The sequence below is a fragment of the Lonchura striata genome, chromosome 23 (assembly GCF_050655825.1).
Source record: "Lonchura striata isolate lonStrDom1 chromosome 23, ASM5065582v1, whole genome shotgun sequence".
Lineage (NCBI taxonomy): Eukaryota > Metazoa > Chordata > Aves > Passeriformes > Estrildidae > Lonchura > Lonchura striata.
In genome coordinates this window covers 5,480,540-5,499,149 of record NC_140725.1, presented here as the reverse complement: position 1 = coordinate 5,499,149, position 18,610 = coordinate 5,480,540, and the positions used below count along the sequence as shown (strand labels likewise).

The 18,610-nt window shown below is 54.3% G+C and overlaps 1 protein-coding gene and 1 long non-coding RNA gene across 2 annotated transcripts; one reads left to right on the top strand and one right to left on the bottom strand.

Annotated features, from left to right (window-relative positions):
* Positions 1-6,147: 6,147 nt before the first annotated feature.
* ZC3H12A (zinc finger CCCH-type containing 12A) lies at positions 6,148-14,266 on the bottom strand. The gene is made up of 5 exons (XM_021554813.4): positions 13,860-14,266; positions 10,796-10,935; positions 10,061-10,295; positions 9,033-9,139; positions 6,148-8,928 (listed from the first exon to the last, which is right to left on the bottom strand). The coding sequence occupies exons 1-5, from the start codon at positions 14,249-14,251 to the stop codon at positions 7,940-7,942; spliced, it is 1,863 nt and encodes a 620-aa protein (XP_021410488.3). The 5' UTR covers positions 14,252-14,266; the 3' UTR covers positions 6,148-7,939.
* A 243-nt stretch (positions 14,267-14,509) lies between these two features.
* On the top strand, positions 14,510-18,363 carry LOC144247531 (uncharacterized). The gene is made up of 2 exons (XR_013341189.2): positions 14,510-14,763; positions 16,918-18,363. It is a non-coding gene; the product is annotated as an uncharacterized LOC144247531 (long non-coding RNA).
* The last annotated feature ends 247 nt before the right edge of the window (positions 18,364-18,610 follow it).

The following is an 18,610-nucleotide window of genomic DNA, read 5'->3' as shown; positions in this document are numbered from 1 at the left end:
CCACGGGCCGGCAGCGCGGCCCGGCCGGGCGCGCCGGGGGCGGCGGCTGCTGGCGCTCTGCCGGACCGCGCTGCGGGGGCTGCGGCGGCTCTGGAGCCTGGCCTGGGTCGGTACCGCACAGCCCTTCCCCAGGGACCGCCCGGCCCTTCCCCAGGGACCGCCCGGCCCTTCCCCAGGGACTGCAGGACCCTTCCCCAGGGACTGCCCAGCCCTTCCCCAGGGACTGCAGGACCCTTCCCCAGGGATCGCCCAGCCCTTCCCCAGGGATCGCCCAGCCCTTCCCCAGGGAGTGCCCAGCCCTTCCCCAGGGACCGCACAGCCCTTCCCCAGGGACCACAGAACCCTTCCCTAGGGACTGCCCAGCCCTTCCCCAGGGACTGCACAGCCCTTCCCCAGGGACTGCACAGCCCTTCCCCAGGGACCGCCCGGCCCTTCCCCAGGGACCGCCCGGCCCTTCCCCAGGGACTGCCCAGCCCTTCCCCAGGGACTGCCCGGCCCTTCCCCAGGGACCGCCCGGCCCTTCCCCAGGGACTGCACGGCCCTTCCCCAGGGACTGCAGGACCCTTCCCCAGGGACTGCAGGACCCTTCCCCAGGGACCGCCCGGCCCTTCCCCAGGGACTGCAGGACCCTTCCCCAGGGACTGCACGGCCCTTCCCCAGGGACCGCCCGGCCCTTCCCCAGGGACTGCACAGCCCTTCCCCAGGGACCGCCCGGCCCTTCCCCAGGGACCGCCCGGCCCTTCCCCAGGGACCGCCCAGCCCTTCCCCAGGGACTGCAGGACCCTTCCCCAGGGACTGCACAGCCCTTCCCCAAGGACCGCAGGACCCTTCCCCAGGGAGCGCACAGCCCTTCCCCAGGGACTGCCCGGCCCTTCCCCAGGGACTGCCCGGCCCTTCCCCAGGGACCGCCCGGCCCTTCCCCAGGGACTGCACATCCCCTTCCCCAGGGACCGCACAGCCCTTCCCCAGGGACCGCAGGACCCTTCCCCAGGGACTACAGGACCCTTCCCCAGGGACCGCCCGGCCCTTCCCCAGGGACCGCACAGCCCTTCCCCAGGGACCGCCCGGCCCTTCCCCAGGGACCGCCCGGCCCTTCCCCAGGGACCGCCCGGCCCTTCCCCAGGGACTGCACAGCCCTTCTCCAGGGACTGCCCAGCCCTTCCCCAGAGACCTCCCTGCACCGCTGCCAGCTCCAAATGCTGCTGCGGGTTGGAGGCAGGGTGCAATCACTGCACCGCTGCTGCTGCAGGCTGGGGGTTGTTGCAGCAGAGGGCTGGAGGAAGGATGCAACCGCTACACTGCTGCTGCTGCGGGCTGGTGGTTGTTGCACCTCAGCCCCAACACCTGCTGCGCCTCATCCCGCGGCGCTGCTTGTGCCCACCGGGAGCCCTGGGGACCCGGGGACACCGCTCCAGGCTCTGCACTGCACAGGGTAGGTGTGAGCCCTCCTATCCCCCAGGTGCTGCTGATGTGCTACAAGAGCTGCTGGGATGGTGCCTTCCAGGTCACCGAGGAGGTAACTCCTCTGCTGGGAGAGAACGAGCACTGGGCAAGGCCCGGGACAGCTGAGCCCGGTGGCACGGCCTGCTGGGTGGCACCAGGGCTGGTGCCAGGGGCCATTGGGCTCAGCTCCCCACGGAGCTGTGAGCCCCCAGTGTCCGTGTTGGCTTCCAGCTCGGCACAGCCCTGCAGCTTAGACTAGAGGGAAGTGAGGAGGAGCAGGAGGCTGTGGACTCAGATTCTGCATGGGAGCCTGGACAGACAGGTGGGTCCCTGGCCCAGGGGTGTCCCTGGGGCTGGCTGGTGCCATGGGGGTTGGCAGGAGCTGAGCTGTGGTGCCAGGGCAGTGGCGCGGCGAGGCCATGCTGGGGAGGCTGGAGGCTCTGGAGGCCGATGTCCGCTTCCTCTGCACCGAGCTGGGGGCTGAGAAGCTCCTGTGGAGCAGCCGCTTCCTGGAGCTGCTGCGGGAACAGCAAAGCCTGCGCCAACGGGTGAGTCCCGGGGGTGGCAGCCCCCAGAGCCCCCTCTGACCCCCCAGACCCTCACACCCTGTCCCAGCTGCAGGAGCTGCCGTGGAACAGTGGTGACAGCCCCGAGCTGCCAGGGGAAGCAGAGGACCAAAGTGCCAGTGGGAGTGAGGGAGAGAGCCCAGAAGGTAGGGGCTGGGAATTGTAGGGGGGCACAGGGAGCCAGTGGCTGGGGACAGGGCAATGTGCTGACCTCTGCTAATGGGCAGTGTGGGTGACCCACCAGCTCCCAACAGGCACTGGGTGGCACTGGGCAGCCCAGGGAGGTAGCTGCTGGGAAAAGCTCCCAGTTCTGCTCCCATCAGGAGCCTGGCTGGGTGCTCCCACTGGTGTTGTCCCCTCTCTCTCCTTTGCTCTTTTCCAGGACGCCAGTGGATGGTGGCACCACAGTAACCACATGGCTCCATCCAGCCTGACAGGCAGAAAATGTAAGTGAAGGTGCGAGCAGGGCCTCAGCAAACCAGGCAGGATCCACACCTTCCTCCCTGCCCAGGCCCTGCAGGACACGGCCAGGCTGGTGCAGTCCCAGCCGTGTCCTGCGTGTGCCTCCATCCCTTGGTGCTGGCTGGGCCCGGCCCCATCCAGCGGAGCTGCAGCCATTCCCCAGGAGCAGGACCCAGCTGGAGGCAGGTCAGGACAAACCACTGGCCCTGGGTCTGCCCCCGGGCTGACTCTGCCCGGTGAAGCTCACCGAGGAGCATCCTCCTGCTCTGCTGCTTGTTGGGAGTTCAGAAACAAGGGCTTGGTCAGCCCCAACTTCAGTCACCTTGCACTGCGTGAGGGATTGCAAAACTCACCCGCTGACTGCCTGATCTGGCAGATCCATCCTCTCCAGCTGTTCCTGCACATGTTGCAACCCCGGGCAAGCTCCTTGAGACAGCAGCCAAGGGCAACTGGCTCCCAGGCACGGCTGCGGGCCCCTGGCTGGCCAGAACAGCCAGGCCTGGGAGCCTGCAGGGCTGGGGGGCTGCCCGGTGCCCTGGCCCAGCACACGGGGCTGCACCCTGCCCTGCTCCCACTGTTCAATACAGGCAGCCTCTCCATCGCTTGTGTCTGCCTGGTCTTTCCCCAGCAGAGCTGGGACAGCTGCACCAGTGCCCTGCAGGCTCTTTGGGGAGGGGGACAGGATGAGCTCTGGCTGGAGCAGAGCAGGGACCAGCAGGCACCCGCAGCAGGGGCCGGGCTCCAGCAGCAGCAGGAGTGGCTGGGATCTGTCCTCCCGACGTGCCCGTGCAGCTCCCACATGCAGGGAACTGATGCAACGCCAATAGCAGCGCCCTGACTCACCCTGCACCCACCCGGCCGCGGGACAGCCCCGTGCTGCTCAGAAATACCGAAGGAAACCAGGTCCTGCAAATGAGCTGGCAGTGCCATGGGGGCCCCAAGCTGTGCCCCCACTCCTGCAGGAATCCCAGCATCCTCCATGCTGCCGTGATGTGACAAGGTCCTGCTCCTGCTGTAGCCACCACTCATCTCTCTGTGGCAATCCTTGTGCTGGAAATCCCCAGCCAGCCCACGGGGGCCAGGAGGAGGAGGGTGACAACAAGCAGCATCAGCTACAGCCACCAGCTCTGCACCCCAACAGGAGCAGCCCCTCCCCACAGCACCTGCAGCAAGGCAGGAACCACCACGCAGGTCACGGAAACCTTTCCCCAGCCACACCAGCCAGAGCCTCCTGACCTATTGCTTAACCTGAGGCTGCATTTACTCCATTTACACAAGTGTTATACACACTTGTGCAACCCTGCTCCCCAGCCCTGGCCGGGGCCCTGTGTGGCTTTGGCAGGAAGGCTGAGCAGGCTGCTGCTGCCCCAGCCAGGGCTTTGGCTTCCAGGGGCAGCCCCTGGCTCTCGGAGCCCTTAGGAAAGCAGGTGAGAGCTGAAAAGCATGTGGCTGGAGGCCGAGTGCTGACAGCACCTGCACTGGTAGCACCACCCCAGCCTCCCCCCAGTGCCCTGGGGCAGCACCCAGCTCCTCCCCAGCACCTTTCCCTCTTGTATGAACACTGACTGCAGTTACTGCTTCCTGCAGCGCTGTCTCACAGGGAGGCTGTGCTGCAGCAGCAGTTTGGGGTGCAGGGAGCAGAGCTGCTGCCACGCTCGGCACATCCACTCCTCTCTACGGGGAGAGCAGCAGCCCAGCAGCCTCAGCTCTGAGTGGGTGCTGAATCTGCTCCCATCATTGCACCCCATGATGGTGCACACACCCCATCCCCTTTCCCACAGCCCTTTCCCATTCCTTCCTCTGAAAATGCTTTAAAATATTGAAACTGAGCTAGCCACATCCTGGAAACACCCAATGGGAGGAACCAGCCTAGTTCAAATGGAAGTTCAGGGAGTAAGGGCAGCACAGGGCAGTGGAGAGATGAGCAAGCCCTGGAGAGCAGCCTGGCCTGCTTGGAGGAACCAGCCTCTCCTGAAGCTCAGCACAAAGCTTCAGATGACAGGATGAGGGCTGGGAAGCCCCTGAGCACAGGAAACCTTCAACAGGCCCATGTGTGACCTCCTTCCCTCCAACAGCCCTGAGAGCTGACACACAGATCTGACCCAGTTTGGCTCACCCAGGAACACAAACACCAGCAGCCATAGCAGGCTCTACCCCCAAGCCCCAGGAAGTGCTAAGCCAGAAGATGCACCCCAAAACCCCCACCTTAACAGCCCCAGCAGGGTTGCCAAGGTGTCCAGGCAGGCAGCCCCACCACTCCTGGCACTGAGGAGCATGTAGGGGGAAAAATGTGCAGCAGCAACAGCTCCAACCAGCATTCCCATTTCCCAAATCTCTGGCACCACAGTGAGCTTGGGGAATGGGGACACAGAACTTTGTGTGAATGAAGGAGAAAACTCAGAGCACAGCAGTGGGATTGTGGCTGGGCTTGCTGGCTGCCCCAGCAGCACACGCAGCAGTCTGGGGCAGTAACTGCAACCAGATCTGTGCTCGGGCCTGACCCTCCCAAACTACCCCTGGCACTGCAATAGAAACATCACAACCCAGGTCAGCTCCAGCTCTTCCTCTCCTGGCTGTGATAATGCACTTCTGCACCAATTCCTTTAATTGTTTCTCAGAGCAGCTTTGAGACACAAAAACATTTATCCCTTTACACATCCCATAAAACTACCTATTGTCTTTTACAGGAACACCAGCCTTAAAATCCTGCAGCATTTTTCAACTACAGATCCCATGAAGGACAGCAGCAAACTCCTCACCTGGTTAAAGGTGTGCTCAGACCCCTGACACACCTCTCCATCCCCCCCACCCCACACACAGCCACATGAGCTCTGGCACTGCAGTGACAGCCTCGGAGGCTTCCTCTCCCACAGTCAATAAAGACTTCAGACTGAGAGTTGCAGGTTTGTTTTGAAATGCAGCTGGTCTCTGGGAGCACCTGCCTCCCTGGTTTCTGATTAACTCGAGAGTCACTGCCCTGTGGTAAATGAAGAGCACAAGTTTCAATACAGAGCATAAAGTTATTTAACCAGTGAGATAAGAACATGCTGTGCTGCAGTGGAACAGGTGGGAGGGGAAGATCCTTACACTACAAGGTGAGCACTGATAGTCCTGCTGCACTTCCAGCCCATAACAAATCTTCAGAGCAAAACCTGGACACATTACCCATCACATACTCCACATTGAACATATGACACAGATGTAAACTGGATAAAATATGTATTTATTTCCAAGTTGTACTGTGAAATTGCCTCTTAAAGCAAAACACAGTCCATGCTGATTCCGAAATTGCCAGGAGTATGGCAATTCTGCTGCTTTAAGAGGCAATAAATGCTGCTTTAGCACCCAAGACACCCACACTGTGGTGCTGAGTGAGAGCCAGTGCTGCTGCCCATCCCACCTGCCCTGCCAGTGCCTGCCCCAAGCACTGAGCAACCCCAGGGAAGCCAAATCAACAGCAGACACTGCACATGCCCTTATCTGCCACAGCACATGGCTGGTTTGGTCTCACTGCATCGATTAACAGCCTGTCAATAACCAGCCCTCAGACTGCACACAGAGATCAAAGCCTGTCAGAGGAACCCCAGGGAGGAAGGGCAATTTCTCTCACTTTTCCCTTGGAAAGCCAACCAGAAAGTTGAATGTTCCTCCACAAAGCCACCAGAGACCACACATGTCAATTCAGCAGTTTTTATTTCTATAACAGCTCTTTGCCAGGCTGTCACATGGCTATTCAGTACATGACTATACTGCATAGTGATACAGAAAGTTCAGCAAGTGTCAGCTGGGGAGTACACAATGTTAATCTTCTCATTGCAAGAGAGGCAGCAGATACCAGCATTCCACCAGAAACCCAAACCCACCTTGCCAAGTAACATATGGCTGAGGTGAGACCAGCATTGATTAAAACTGCAAGCAGCAAGGTGCTGAACAGTAACATTAAAAACCATTTTTTCCTGTAATTTACAAATATGCAAAGTATTAGGTTACTTAAAATTAAGAAGCATTTTGCTTACTAACATGAAACATTACTAATTTGTAATGTATCATTATTAACCAGGTATACAGGTTCCTGTGTCCCTGTGGTCTCATGGCACATGGTGCCAGTCTGGGCAGGTCATTCCTTGGACAGGAGAGGGAAGAGCAGGACCAGACAACACTGCTCCCAGGAGGGTTTCAGGACCAGCTGCCTTCCACTCTCCCCTTCCTAATTTGCCACTCAATAACCTTGGTTTAACCACAGAAGGGTGTATTGTATTTAGAAACAATAACACACACAGATACAATGTGTATCAACAAATTAATTGCTTCTGGCTTGCACATGCCAGGAACATTTCTGCATCCCTTGCACAGCAAAATTCCAGGACCAGAACCAATTACTACAGCAATTGGTGTTGCATATTTAAAATCTCTTACAGTACCTACAATAGAAAACATCTCACAGAGTAAGAGGAAATGAAACAGGAACAGTCTTGCCAAATAAGTCTTACTCTACAATTCTGGATGTTGCTCTAGTTGGGCACAGCCAAAGGGGACAGGGGAATATTGGTGAGGAATAAGAGGAAGCAAGAGCTTTACAACACAAAGTAGTCAAGACTCCTCAGGAAGGCCCCTGGCAGCAGTCCAGATGTGACTGCAGCTGTTCTATTGCTGTTTGAAGGCACAAGGCACATAATAAATCCTTGTCAGTGCTGTACAGAGCCAGCCTGGGACAGGGACAGTTCCAGAGCAGCACTCACAGCACGCTCAGCTCACCCACCTGCTCTGACACTGCAGCTGTCAGCACATGCCCAACACACACACACACAGAGCTCTGGAGCAGTGTCTGGCTGCTCCTCCTGAGCAGGGACTCTGCTCCTGGGAGCTGAGAGCTCACAAGCACTTGTGGTCCATGGGGCACAATCAGGAAGATCAGCCGAGGTGGGAAGGGTGTGGAAAACATTATTGAAGAAGTGCATCAGTAAAACCAGTTGGATAAATCCAGCTTCAGGTTGCATTAATAACCCAACATTTGCCACAGATCTGAATGGTGGGATTTACTAAGGAGGTTTAGTCAGGACCTAACAACAGCATTGATAAGGCATTTGGGTCCTCAGAAACTAGCCTTAGGTCACTACAAAGGCAGCACCCACTTCTCTCACATCCAGTTATGGAGAACTGCAGTTCAGGGTGTGCCAGACTCCCATGAACCCCAAAGGAACAGTCCTGCTCTAGAGCTGCAGCCTCCCATCCTGCTTAGCCCCTGGGGAAGGTGGGACGCTGGGGTGTTCTCACCTCTCCCACAGGCACGTGGTCCTAGCTGGAGCAGAATTTGCTGTGAGCACACCACATCAGGCACACAGCCTCCAGCTGGAGCCCAGTACTTCCAAAGGCACAAGAAGGAGCACTAAGAAGGCCTCTGTAGCAGCTGCAGAGGCAAACCCAGCCCCTCAAGCTCTCCCCACACCTGCCTGCCCTGGGGACCCACCTCACACACCTGGGTTCTGGGCCTTGTAGGTGAGGATCTCTGCTGCCAGCCTCTGGGGGTCCAGCAGCCGGGGGAAGCGGCTCATCACGGCATCCACCAGGTGCGGGTGGAAGATGCTGCACAGCTTGACGTGCACCCTGGCCCGCTCCTCGGCGAACTGCTCCTCAGCAGCCCAGGGCCCCGAGTCCCCGTAGGCCGGGGCCCTGTGCGCCGCGTGGGGGCTGTGCACGCCGGGGGACCTCGCCCGCGGCAGCGGGTACGGCTCGGACCAGAACTCCCGCGAGCGCGGCACAGCGGCGCCGAACTCGCCGGGCAGGCTGTACTGCCCCGCAGCACCGGTGGGCACGGGCACCCCATAGCCTGAGAAAGAGTGGGCTGCTCCCGAGCGAGGCAACTCAGGGCTGTACTGCAGGAAGTTAGCACCAGAGGAAGAAGATTTATGGGAGCCGTGGTTGTAGGAGACCAGACCGTTCTGCTCTAAGCTGGGGGAATGCGGGTAGACGGGTCTCTGCCCACCGCAGGTGCAGACGGGCACCTGCTCTGCATGGGAATGGTCACAGTGGCTGGTACACCTGTGAGGCCACATGTCAGACAGCTGGTTCTCCAGAGACCCAATGCCTGAGTCGAGATGCTCCTGCGAGATGTAAGACAGAGAGTCCATGGGAGGCTGCTGGTACCTGTCAGGAGAGACGCTGCCTGACACACAGCCTTTGGCCTGAAGCACAACATCACTGGGCTTGGCTTTGTGGGCCAAGCTTTTCCTCTCTGCAGAGACCTTCTGTAAAGAGCTTTTGTCACTCTCTGTGGGCACAGAGCACAAGAGCTCTGCCTGGGAACCCCGCTTCCCCTTCTTCTCCTCCTTGGCACTGGTACTTCTGGTTGGAGACAGCCTGGCATTGGCACGGAGTTCATCAGCTAATGAGCGCTGGGGCTGGTTGATCCTTTCAGGATGGTAGAACTTACACTTAATTCCATAAGTGCATTTTTTCCCTGTAAGGAAAGCCAGAGCATGAGATGACCAGCTGGATTTGACTAGATTATGAGTGACACTTGCACAGACACCTTGTTCTTCACATTAAGAAGGCAGATCTCACCGTAAGGGCACTGCTGTTTCTTGTGTTCTGGAACTACAGGTTTCTTCCTGAGGAAGTTGTCCAGGCTGGGGCCATGACGCCCTAAGGGATCATCTGGAGGCATAAACCTAAAGAAAAACAAATTTCAGAAGCAGTTCACTTTTCTGAGTTGAGGCTGGGTTTCTTCTCAAAGTCTCCTATTTCATTGAAGATCAAAAGCTATCTGAACCCTACAACACTCTCCCACTTCCTGCAGAGATAACCCTCCTGCCACCCAGTCCACATCAGCACAAAATGCTTCCCTTCAGGCACAGAAGAGGTTCAATGCTTGGTTATCAACCAGAATTAGTACAATTGTCCTGTGAAGAAATTGCACCCTGAAGCTCTCCTTGGAGCTCCTAACTTCAAATTAGCAGCTACTGAGATGCCACCAACTACTTTTGGCTTTGTATCTTACAGCTCTTCATTATTTTTTCACTAGCATTTTGCTTTTCTCATGCATCACTTGCTATTGCTTCATTAGAACAAGCCAGTGTGTTCACACAGATCTTTCTTAAAAGCCCAGGAAGATGTGACCACAATGCCGTGGAGTGGCTACCTACAACAGAGGCTAGGCAGAGTTAGGAGAATAAAGGGGTATTTATTAAAGGCCTTCAATAGGTGTATTTTGAGCAGAGCAAAAGCCTCACACAGGCTACACCCAAGATGGACCCATGATCATGAGTTTTTCAGCCAGATCTAAGTTTGGTCTATTTGAACATCAGGGGTTAATTGTCCAATTACAACTTCAGGTAATGAAGTCATATTCCCCAGTTTGCTCCCCTCCCCCCAGTTCAATTTTGTTTGTACTTTTCAGGGCCTGAGGCAGAGGGTGTCCTTGATTCTCAGGCCCAGAAGGATTGTATTGCCTGACACAACATAGAGAGAGCTTACGAACACTATACAGAGTTTAGAGTTACGCAGCAATGCTGTACAACAGCTGAAAAAAATAAAAGCTAAAAACTAAAAGGCACGAGCCAAAGGCCAAAAACCAGAGGCACGAGCCATACTTGTCATTAACGAAGGAGTACATCAGCAGGCGCTCCTCAATGAATTTCTTCCACTCGGGCCGCTCGTTCTGCAGGTCGCGGTAGGTGTCGTTGGACACCACGATGCCGTCGGACTCGTGGGCCAGCTTCACGATGAAGCGGTCGTCGTAGCACACCACGCGCTTGCCGCCCACCCGCCGCGACGGCGTGAACACCAGGATCTTCTTCTTCTCCAGGTCACGCAGGATGTGCTGGTCTAGAGCAAACACAGCCCTGAGCTCACCTGCACAGCCCCTCACGCAGTTGAAGTAGCGTTATAAATAAATTCTGTCTCTCCGCAACTCAGGCTGTACTCAACCCTGCTCATCGCTGTTCTGCGTTATTCAAATCTCAGCTTTCTGTAAGTTCAGAGCAAGCTCCCCTCAATTTGAATAATTCTGGCTAAATATGCTTCAGTTAAATACAAAGCGTGTCCCTGCAAGAGGAAAAAGTTCGGGAAATAAAATACAAGAAGTTATGAAGTAGAGCAGTATTACATTCCTTGTTTTCTGAATTATTCCAACTGACTCAGGCAAAAGCTGGCTTAAGGGAGAAGTTAATGACTAATACTCCCTGGTCAGTTCAGCTTATTTCAGCTCCTACTACTCAGACTTTCCATTCTGAAGTTAATTACTGACTTAGCCAGAACTCTGCAAGCTCATGAAGTGACAGAGCAGTCAGCCTGAAAAGCTACTTTTGGTTTGCACATTTTCATACCTGTTATGAGTACATCTGGTCGGGGCTGCTCCTTCCTCCATGATGGCACAAAGACTGTAATATCCTTGTGTCCCCTGTCCCAAAACCACTGGACAGCCAGAAGGATACCTCGGCAGGAGAACACTTCTTTATTCCCATGGCTGCAAAGGAGAAAATTACGACTTTAATCCCTTCATGATTCAGTACACACTAGTCAGGCAATGCAGAGCAAAGGGAGCTGGCAACTAGGACAAGCTTCAGTGAAGTGTTGAGGAGCACAGGCAGCAAACACTGACGCTTGTCTTGTGTAACAACACCCTCACTCAGACCTGCCCAGTGCCCCCGTTCATTTCAGCGCCTCATGATACCAGTAAACACCCAAATACTCACTGGAAGTGAGACAGCAGCTGGAACTGCTGCAGCTGCTCTGAAACAGTTCAACCCTGCACTTCTGATGGTTATTTTTAGCCCAGAGCACAATGTGATCTAAAACACCCCTTTGTTCTGCTCTGACAGCTAATGCCAGTGGCTGTTTCCTGCCAGGGTGCACTGTACCCTCACTGGGTGTTTGCTTACAAACTTGTTCTGATCACTTCAGGAAAACAAGGTATTTTATATGCGCTCCCATCTCAAGGAAAGATGATTCATTCCATGATGGCTCAAAACCTCATCTACAAATGCTCTATTTGCAGAAAGTGGCATCATCTCCTGTCATCAGCACTGGATGAGAGTACAACTCATGGCAGTTGGAGAACAAAGTTTGACAACCTTGTCAGAAGCCACGTACTGATGCAAAAAAGCTTCTTAATTATTCATTAGGTCATATCAATAAGTTTCCAGAACTCTTAGGAGGAAACTACCCCTCCTGTTATACAAGCAGTAGTATTTACAGTGCAATCAGCTCTTCTGCTGATAGTGGTTTTGGCAAGCTTTCAACACTTCTATTCCAGCCTGATATGTCACTGTGGGGATCCAACTGCCCGTGTTCTGTGACAGCATTCTGGGGAATGGAAATTCTGGAAAACCAAAAGGGGAACTGCTCTCAGAATTCAGGAAGGTTTTCCTCACCTGGTCACTACCTGTCCCAAATCTCACTCCTTCCACCTGCACCAGAATGGTATTTTAGCCCCCACCACCCCTCACCAGAGCCATTCCTGCAGTGGCACTGCTGCAGCACCACTACAGAGAAGTTTCAGTTCCCCTCCCAGCCTCACCCTTTTTTTGAAACTACAAAAGAAGTTGAAGAGCTGTGCAAAAGTACTTATCCTAGAAGAACTAAACACTTGGCAACAGAACTAACACCTAAAGAGACACCTAACATACTTCCAATAAGAATCCTAAATTACAGAAGGCTGAAAATCACCATCAGAAGATGCTCTAAAAGTTTTCTCCAATATCAGATGGATTTAGCTATAAATAGCCAGGGACAGGTTACTACAGTTTTTTAGAGATAAATATGAAAAACAAGTCCTTTTTGGTGGGTGTTTTGTTAGTCTTTGTTTTGGGTTGTTGGTTGTTGTTTTTTGAGTCTCTGCAACCAACCTCAAACCTCCAGAAGGCAGCTAATTGGGCTGATCTGATTTGGCAGCAGCCAAGGAAAAATTCCCTTAGAAGGAAGTAAAAGCTAATTTCCACTATGATTTGCATAAGTTTGTCAAGAGCTGTTGAGGGAGGCCGCTGTACATACTGCAAATGAATCAGCAGGGAACATCACACCATCAATACAGGAAGTTTCAGAATGGAATTCCCCTTCTAGCAAATTGCTTTAAAAAGCCAGACTGCTTCTCATGTCAGACCCTGGGCTCTGGCCTGCCCTGACTCACAGCTGCTGTGATTTCCCCTCTGCATTTTGGGGTAACTTTCACCGGTAAGAGGCTCCTCATTAACAAGCACAGCCAATCCTGCTGTTAAAGCCCAAGCACTTATCCAAGGTAAACTTTGCTGTCAGAGTCACTTATCAGCCCAGGCTCACAATAGGCCATTTTCCATAGTGTTCCCAGAGTTGTGGAGAGGGTAAGAACTGGAACAGGTTCTCTTCAGGGGTGCCAGGCATGGCTTTCACACTCCAGCCCTGTTCCACTGCCACCATCATTTCTCATCTACCCTCTGCCCCATCTTTCTCAGTTCTGTTCTCGGAACTGTCAGCCAGGGCTTGGTGAAAACCACACCTGCAAACAAACCTCCACACAGCACTTTCACCCCAGACAAACCTACTGCAAGCAACACAGCAGCTCCACCCGCACCCAGGGTTATTTTCTATAAAATCTGCATACACAAACATAAACAACAAAGAAAGCAGCTTGTGAGCTGCAACAGGAAAAAAAAAAAAAAAGCTTTCAGAACCTGGTGTGTTAAATTTCAAGAGTCCAGAACCTCTGCTATGCAGAGGTGAGGAACACATACTGCTGGGGCTGGGGTGAGGGCAAGTAATCCACACCAAAGTAGGAACAAAAACTCATGGTGAAAATTTGGGATGTTACACCAATAAATGTCCAGCCCTGAGAGTCTGGATGCTTCATGGATACTGGGGGCTCTAGTCACAGTGTCCAACAGGACCTGCTCCAGCAACACTGGGAAATGCTGAGGATGAGCCAGAGGCCTGCCCCGGTGACAGCTCTGACATCTCATCATTTTCTACCGTGTACAGAAATTCACCAATATATAAGAGGCACAATTCAGAGACAAGTCTCCAGTGGAGCCCTATATTACAAACCCTTCTCTAATTAACCCTATAATTATTTATTGAGCAACTTCCTGCTACGGAAACTTACACAAAGCCACTAGCTGAGAGGACAACGTCTCTTCAGTTATCCCCTGAGCGCTGGAGCACAGGAGGAAGTGTTGGTTTCAGAGCTGCTGCCCTCACCATTGCCCCGTGACTGGCGGCTCCGAGCGGGCACAGCAGCGCCAAGGCGAGCCCGCATCGCCAAACGCGATGCTCATCGGAGAACCACCTCGGAAAATATTACCGGCCCCCTTCCGAGCACCCAGAGGCGCTGCTTTGAGCGGGGCACCCGCAGCCCCCAGCCCCGGAGCCCAGCAGAGCTCTGAGCCCGGGCTCAGAGCCCGCCCGCCCCGCACGCACCTCATGGCCACGTTGCTGCCATCGATGACGATGGGCTTCAGGTTGTCGCTCTCCGTTTCCTCGGGGCCGGGCGCCGGGGATTTGTTGCCGGCGCCGCCCCGCGGGACCAGCGGGGCCTCGGCGGGCTCGGGCGGCGCCTCGGGGCCGTCCCGCTCGGCCGGGCCGTGCTTCACCAGCTCGCCCAGCACCGTGTTGGTGTCGGCGCCCAGGCCCAGCTTCTGCAGCACGCCGCGGATCTCCTCCGACGAGTAGCCGAGCTTGCGGAAGAAATCCACCTTCAGCTGCAGCTCGGGGCCGTCGCCGGGCCCCGCGGGGCCCCGGCTCATCCCCGCGGCGGGCCGGGCGGGCGGCAGCGCCTCAGGCCAGCCCGGGGCGAGGCTGCCCGCGCTCATGGCTCATGGCTCCCGGCGGGCGGCTCGCGGCCTCGGCCGGCCGCCGGCACCTGTGGGGCGGCAGCGGCGTTTGTCTGTTAGCATTGCCCGCTCTTTAGCGGCGCTGTTGGCCAGCACCGGCCCCGCTCCCGGCCCCCCGCACTCACCGCGCCGCCGCTGCCGCTCCATGGGGCCGCGGCAGGGCGGCGCGGGGCCCGCGTTTATAGCGGCGAGCGCGGGGGGCGGAGGGCAGGGCGAGGGGTGGAGCGCAGGCCCTGCGCTGCCGGGCTGCCGCCGCCGGCCCCGGCCGAGCCCTGCGCCGCCCGGCTCCCGGCGGTGCCGCCGCCGTGATTCAGCGGCGCTGCCTGATCGGCCGGAGGAGGAGATACGCGCTGGCAGGAAACCTCTGTCACCCGCCGGTGCGCCCTGTGCCTCCCCTGCCACCTGCGTGGAACCGCAGGGGTTAACATCTGCGTTGTGAAAACTTCGCATCTCTGACTTCTGATTAATCATGCCTAAACAATTTGATGAAGGTAAGTTGCAAATTTGCTTCCCCGAGGCCATGTACCGGAGCCCAGCTCAGGAGCGAGGAACTCTCCCACTTACAGGAATGTATTTGCATTCATCTTCCTTGTGGTTACCCCGAAACAATCATTTTTCCTTGTCTCTGGCCGTGTCTGAAACCGCACTGTGTGCTCAACAGTAACACACACACAGAGCGAGATTCAGATCAGAGATAATCCTTACTCAGTTCTTAAGTAGGTGCTTTCCCAACACTTCTTTCCCTTGGAATCTACTCCAGTCAGCATGAATTTAGCATTGTTTGTGCGCTTTTGCTTCTAGGCTAAAATGTATTGCACCAGAAAGTGTGGCCACGGATGTGTTTCCTATAGGACATACCCCAAAGAGGAGGCACAAAGCTGAATCTCCTGATTTATGCAAAGGAGTGGCAGCAGCCGCATGGCTCTAATTTGGTGAAAGAGAAGCTAGGAGAGAGGGAGGCTGTTGGCTTCTTCACCCAAAAAGTCAGAGGGAGTCGCATGCTGGTCACAACTCAGAGCTCCTCATGGGTGATTTTGACTATTTTGTTTTTCTTTTTCACATTTGCAAACTGCTTTGAACAGGACTTCTTTTTATTTATTTAATTTTTTTTTTGGTACTGCAAGGGCAGTGGTGGAGGCTGCAGCTTCTGAGGCTATGCAGATTCACAGAACTTTGCTGGGATAGTGGATGCACTGAGGCTCTTCACCTCCAGGCAAGAGACTCTGCTTCTTCTGGGCAGCGCCATGCCCACAGCAGGGCAGCTGCATCATGCTCTTTCTGCAGTGGGACAGGCTTTCAGCTGGCACTGCCGAGCCTCTGTCCCTCTGTGACACATCCATGGCCACAGAAAAGAGGTGGAAATCCCCATCATAGCACACTGGGCTGTTCCAAGGAGGAACCTGTGAGACCGAGGGAAGCAAAGGTGCTGGAAAGGCCAAATGCTCTCAGGATGGTCATTAAGAGCAGCTAGCAGCAGCTCATCCTGCTGAGCTGGGAATTCTGGTGTGCCAAAAAGGAACCAAAGCATCCAGGGGCAGCAGGGACCCCAAAGTGCTCTGTGACAGCAGGAGCCCATGGATGGGGTCAGCCCCTCCCTGTCCTCCACCTCCATCCCCTTCTCTGCTGACTCTGTAAGCTTTCCTCCAGCCTGGTTCCTTGTTCATGAACCAGTCCTCAAAACCTTGATGTCACATATTTCTAGGGATTTCCACCCCCCATGTCCCAGATTTTAAAGGAAGAGCTCATCATCTGGCAGAGCCTTTCATCTCCCACTCATGCATTTAACACAGCCAAAATAGTTGATATTTAAGGCTGCCATTATCTGCTGGTGGGGAAGAAGCTGGTCTTGTGCCAGTTCCTTGAGAGGTGATGCCAGCTCTTTGCAACTCCTGCTAACCAGCCACAACCAGGAGCCCTGTCAGCAAAGTGGCCCTGGACCTGGCTGCTTCCCTATGGAAGTTCAAGGCAGCTAACTCACTTCTAAAAAAAGGGCTAATTAAATCTCATTTATAAAAGCCTATGTGGGACCATTATGTTAATTAAAGACAATTTAAATGGCCTTATTTAGCAGCATTTGAGAGTAAATTAAACTGAATTAAGGCCACTTTAATTCTGAATGAGAATTTTATGCAGAATTTTAATGTTCTACTTTAGACTTAGTTAATTCAATTTAGTTTTCTTAAGAATCCTGTATGGATAAACCCTGAGCAATGAGGTACCTGCTAAGGCACCTGCTCCAAGCTGAGCTCATTCCTCAGGTTCTCAGGGAGCCAGCAGGGCTGGGACTGGCTGCCTTGGGATCTGTGTGTTTCCAACAGCTTTGGTGTCCTCAGTGCCTTGCTCATCTCTGGAGTGACCTGATGGCTCATCTCACTGCACTCACAAGTGCTTCTGGTGATGAGCTGAATTCTCCCATCACCTGCAGCTCAAGGACTCAAGAGGCTCACAGAGCTGCCTCGGGATTTCCTTTTACAGCAAGCAGTATAATTTATTACAGAGGACTCAGCACATTCCAGAATTAAAGGGAAAACAAATGATGATTTACACCCTTTCTTTGGAAGAGGGTCATCATGCCTCATGAGGAAAGCTGAGCAGTAATGCTGGAAGCAGAGCTAAGCAACATCCTTTTATGGTTGTTTTTACAGTGCAGGCACTCAGGTTCATGGAGATGCTACTTGAGAGATCTTCTGCTCTGCCTGGCCTGGATGAAGAAGTGTCTGATGGCAGAAGCATCACGGGTTGCTGGAGTGAAAGCCTGCCAGCTGAGCAAAGCCCAGTTTGGACACACGCCCAGTGGCATGAGGCACTGAGGGAAGATTACTCCCACTCGTTTGTTGGGCAAGAGCTTGTGGCCTTCAGATCCCAGTGCTGTGTGCTGTAGTGATTCCAGAGGAGAAACAAAGCTCAGCTCTTCTCAGAAAAAAGGAAAAATGTAGGAAGGGAGGACTAGAGGACTAGAGGATTCTGTGTCAAGAATGTACAGAACTCATGTTTGGAGCCTGTATACCTGCAGTCCTTGTCACACTGCTTGTGATCCTCCCAGTGCTGCCTTCACCCACGAGTATGGGATTCCTATGCTGCAGACAGATGGATTTTTCTCTGAAATATTATATTTTGAAATTATTCCATGGGCTTTAAGGAGATCCTCATAAGCACCTCTGCAGAGTAACTACTCGCTGAGTAGCCTGAGGGCTCCTTGCAGAGCAGGCATGTTTCTAAGCTCTGGAAGAGAGCGCAAGCTCCCCAGGGACCATACCAAGGGAATTTATTTGGCTGTCACCATGTGCCTGACTAGACACGGCCTTAGGTACTCTCCTGTGAGTAAGCAGCCTTGATCTCTACCTTTGGTCTTAGTGATTGATGGCATTAAGTTATAGGATGAGCCTATCTCCTCAGTGACAGATTGATTTGGCACACCCTGACAATCTTTTTCTCATGCACTTTTGTCAAGGAGAAGAGCCATCCTTTGAGCACCTTTTGGGCTATAAATCTCTCATTGGTGAAGGCTGAAGTGACAGAGGCAGCAGAAGCCTCACCATCACCTGGGCTTTCAGCTCAAAACAGCTCCTTGACACCCCTGTGCCAAAGCCAGGGGGGAACAGTCCCACTGTCCCTGCCCAGGCTGCATCAGAGATTCGATAAGTGGTGATACCTTCCCTTTGTGATCACCTCATCCCAGCATTGTGCCAGCAGCAGCACCCAGAGCATCCTCACTCCAGCAGCACCCTCTCTGTTCTGAAGCAGCACTCCTGGCTCGCCAGGCAACCAACCTCAGCTTTCCAGCAGCTAGATCAAGAGCAGAGAGAAGCAACAAATTCAAGTAATAAATAACTGGGGAAAACCGAGCAATTGCGCAAGTGGCTGTGACAGCAGCATTTACTGTTTTGCTCAGCTCTTCCCAGCCGCAGCCTCTATGCCGGAAAATGTCCCCTTATCCAGAAATGTTCCCCTTATCCAGAAATATCCCTGCCTGCTCAGCCCCAGTTTAGTTTAGATGGAGTGTCTGCAGCTCTGGATTTGCTGTACTCTGACATGACTGGGAGCATTCACTACTGCAGAACTAAAAGAATAATAAAAGTTGAACAAACACTTTATGGTATTAACATAAGATGTTTAAATAGACAGTCACAGAATATTTGATCTCACCCAGACCCATGTGAAGAGCAGAAAATTTATGCCTATTGCTAAGCAAATACCTCCTAAGAAGTCTCATCCTTCTGGGAAGTGGTTTTTCTAAAGAACGGAAAAGCAGAGCAGCGGTGTCTGCTCTGGGCACCCAGGAATTCAGGGAAGGACGTGGCAGCCCCTCTGAAGCCCCAAACCCAGTGAAATGGGTTA